Source organism: Carlito syrichta, unplaced genomic scaffold (assembly GCF_000164805.1).
Source record: "Carlito syrichta isolate Samal-C Ts95f unplaced genomic scaffold, Tarsius_syrichta-2.0.1 Scaffold301859, whole genome shotgun sequence".
In the NCBI taxonomy this organism is placed as follows: Eukaryota; Metazoa; Chordata; class Mammalia; order Primates; family Tarsiidae; genus Carlito; species Carlito syrichta.
Window position 1 is genome coordinate 269301 of NW_007245955.1, and position 3028 is coordinate 272328.

The following is a 3028-nucleotide window of genomic DNA, read 5'->3' on the forward strand; positions in this document are numbered from 1 at the left end:
GCCTTGGGAGGCTGAGGTGAGTGAATTGCCTGAGCCTGTGGGTTCGAGACCTGCCTGGGCAACTTGGCGAGACCTCATCTCTATAATAAATCAAAAAATTAGCTGGGCGTGGTAGTGTGCGCCTGTAGTTCCGGCTACTTGGAAGGCTGAGGCAGAAGGATCGCTGGAGCCCAGCAGGTTGAGGCTGCCGTGGCTGGGAGCAGCCACTGCACTCCAGTCTGGACGACAGAGTGAGACTCCAACTCAAAAAAAAAAAAAGAAAGAAACGGAGAAAAAATCATACTGGTCATGTGGAAGGGGGCTTTAAAAAAACATCTACAATGTCAAAAATTAGGCTAAACATGTACTCAGCCTTTGCACAGTTAAAAGGTTCCCTTCCTGGAAACTGGCAACAGCACTTGCTGGCTAGGTTAAACTGTCTAACAGCTTTTTTTTTCGCTTCTGTGAACCACACTTGCATTGCTTGAAAGGTACCTAGGCCTCCAGGATGTTGCGGTTTAGCCCACTTGAAAAGTCCCAATGTGGTTTAGCCTTTCTTAAGCAAGCCCCTACAGCTAATCAGGGCCTTCTGCTGTGGGACTGTTATGTCCAGCAGGCAAGTGGCCGCCGGCCCGGCTCTTGGTTAATAAAAACCTCTCCTTCTTATAACTTAAACTTCTGGTGTTGAAGTCTGTGAATTAAGCACTTGGACCCTATTTCAGTCACTTCAAAGATGGACAAAGCCTGCATTACTAACCTGGAAGGAGAAAACTGCAATAGCAAATAAGGATAGGAAAAGTAGCTTAAAATCTTCCCTAAAACAAAAACAAAACTTCCTTCAGGAGTGTGGCACTGATTAGTAATACAAAAGTTGCAGTCAGCAGTAATTCCTGCCTGTACTCGAGACTGGGCAGGGTCCTCTCACAGATCCCTGGAAACACAATCACCTTTGAGGTCAACACTCTTATACCTGCATCAGTCCCTGCTACTTCCCCATTGCATATATCAAGGTCCTGCTGCCCAGTTATGGCAGGGGGTTTCAGAAGGTGCTAAAATGACAAGTGGATGATTTCCTTCGAGTGCTAATCTATAAGGATGGTTGCTGAATTGAGCATCCCTGGGCACTGGACACGCAGAGAAGTCAACAGAGAAAGGCCACAGTGAGTCCTGCTTACCTGAGCTGGAAGTGCTTGAGCTTGGTAACCAGCAGTTTGTACTGGGCACCCCGTGGTGCCATGGATGCTACATCTACAAATATCAGATGCTCCACAGGTCCTGTTTCATTGGTTGCTTCTGAGGGACATAAGGTACGGCTTACTTCCTGGTAGTTGGAGCTCTTCTGATATCTGTAGCCACCAGTGGAGAGAAAAACCAGCAAGAACAAGAGAGAGTCTCAATGAATGAGCAAGGAAAGAAGCCTATCTCATTTTACCTCCCTCCAAATTTGTTTTCAAGTTCTTATGTCTTAAATTTTAGACTGGGCCTATCAACAGTGATTTTAGAACTAATGTTGTTGATACTAGGTTGTGTGATATAATAAGAGAGACATGAGGACTGTTCTGTGCTGACATAGGCAGTGTCTACATTACACTGAGCCATTCTCCTATTTCAGTGAGGAAAAAATATCAAATTTTGAGAGGGGGGGACTGTCCTGATAACCAGCCGATTGCACTCACTCTTTAAACTTTTGTTAAAATAGAGGGTAAGGAGAGCTCTGGAGTCTAAGTCAAACCTATCAGAGTCAGTAGTTCAATCACCAAATTCCTCAGCATTTAAAAATGTTGCAGCACCTTACTATGTGCCCATTTTGTATGCTTCCGGGTTTTTTCTTATTAGTGCTACATAGTGCCTTTTACAATTCTCCCCTGTAAAAATATAAGCTCCCATGGGGAAAGGGATTTTGTTGCTTTTTTGTTGCTGTATCCCCTGTGCTTACCACTTAGTAGAACTCAATAAACATTATGGAACGAAGAATGAACACATGATGGACATTTTGAAGAATGAGGAAGGTGTTACTGGTTTTTGTTGACTGCTGGGCCTGGCCCACTGGATGGCTATTGGATGACCCATTATCCAACCAAGAGCTACAGAATGTTACGGTAGAATTTTAAAATGGCCAAGTTCTTTCAGGTTTTGCAAATCTAGGTAGAATACTTATCTGAAATTCAAAGGGGTTGAAGATTGAGCAGAGCTGAACAGGTCAGGGCATGCACTATGACTACCATTGGCACTTAGCATGTCATATTGCAACATTCCAAATGTCTGATTTCTCCTTTCACTAGAGAAAAGACCAATTAAGGTCTAGGACATTGGAAACAAAATGGAGTAAAGTTGTCTGGGGAAAAAACCCACTTACAGTCCTTGTAAGAGCAGAGGGACCTGCCAGGACACCTCTTCTTTCTGCTGGCGAACCACCACGAGGACTGGGTAGTCGAGGTTCTCAGAGGAACTGTTGACATACACCCGCACTGCGGTCACCTGCGTGGCAGGACAGAGAGAGGTGATGTAAACCACATACACAGACACTCCATAGCTACCATCTGAAGTTTAGAAACACTTTAATTTCTGACATTTGCTTTTCATGATAGATCATCCAAAGGCCCCCATTGTTTTCCCTCATTTGCACTGTGACCAGGATGACTCTCAACCTTGATTACACAATACAAATGCATGGGGAGATTGAGAAAACTGATGCCTGAGTCCAGTGGACCAAAACTCTGATTTAATTGTTCTTGGATGAGGCCAAATTACAGAGCCTTCAAATAGCAGGTTGAGAAATTTGAATTGAGCAGGCAACACCAGATTTTGAGAAAGAAATCAGAACAGACAAATAAAGATATTAATGTGATTTTCCTTTTATTTGAATATCAATACCAAAGATATAAATATTTAAAGGGAAAAAAACCAAAAACAACCTCCTCTTAAAAACATATCCTACAAGGCCCTCAACTGCTGACAAACTTTAATTTTGACTTGGTAAATCATTCTGTATTTCAAGCCAAAATGTTATGACCATGTTTTATTAAAGCCTAACAGATGGCCCAAGGCT

At 43.1% G+C, this 3028-nt stretch overlaps 1 protein-coding gene across 5 annotated transcripts in view; it reads right to left on the bottom strand.

Annotated features, from left to right (window-relative positions):
• The window catches only part of SIDT1 (SID1 transmembrane family member 1), a 69220-nt gene extending 66760 nt beyond the window's left edge, over positions 1–2460 (bottom strand). For 4 of the 5 annotated variants that reach the window (XM_021711097.1, XM_021711096.1, XM_021711095.1 and 1 more), the window contains exons 1-2: positions 2336–2454; positions 1155–1325 (exon numbers count right to left, since the gene is read on the bottom strand). In XM_021711097.1, the coding sequence (XP_021566772.1) occupies positions 1155–1216 (62 nt within the window). In that variant the 5' untranslated portion in view covers positions 1217–1325; positions 2336–2454. Of the gene's footprint in view, positions 1–1154; positions 1326–2335 lie in introns of all 5 variants that reach the window. The other variant, XM_021711094.1, reaches the window with a different exon arrangement.
• Between the last annotated feature and the right edge of the window lie 568 nt (positions 2461–3028).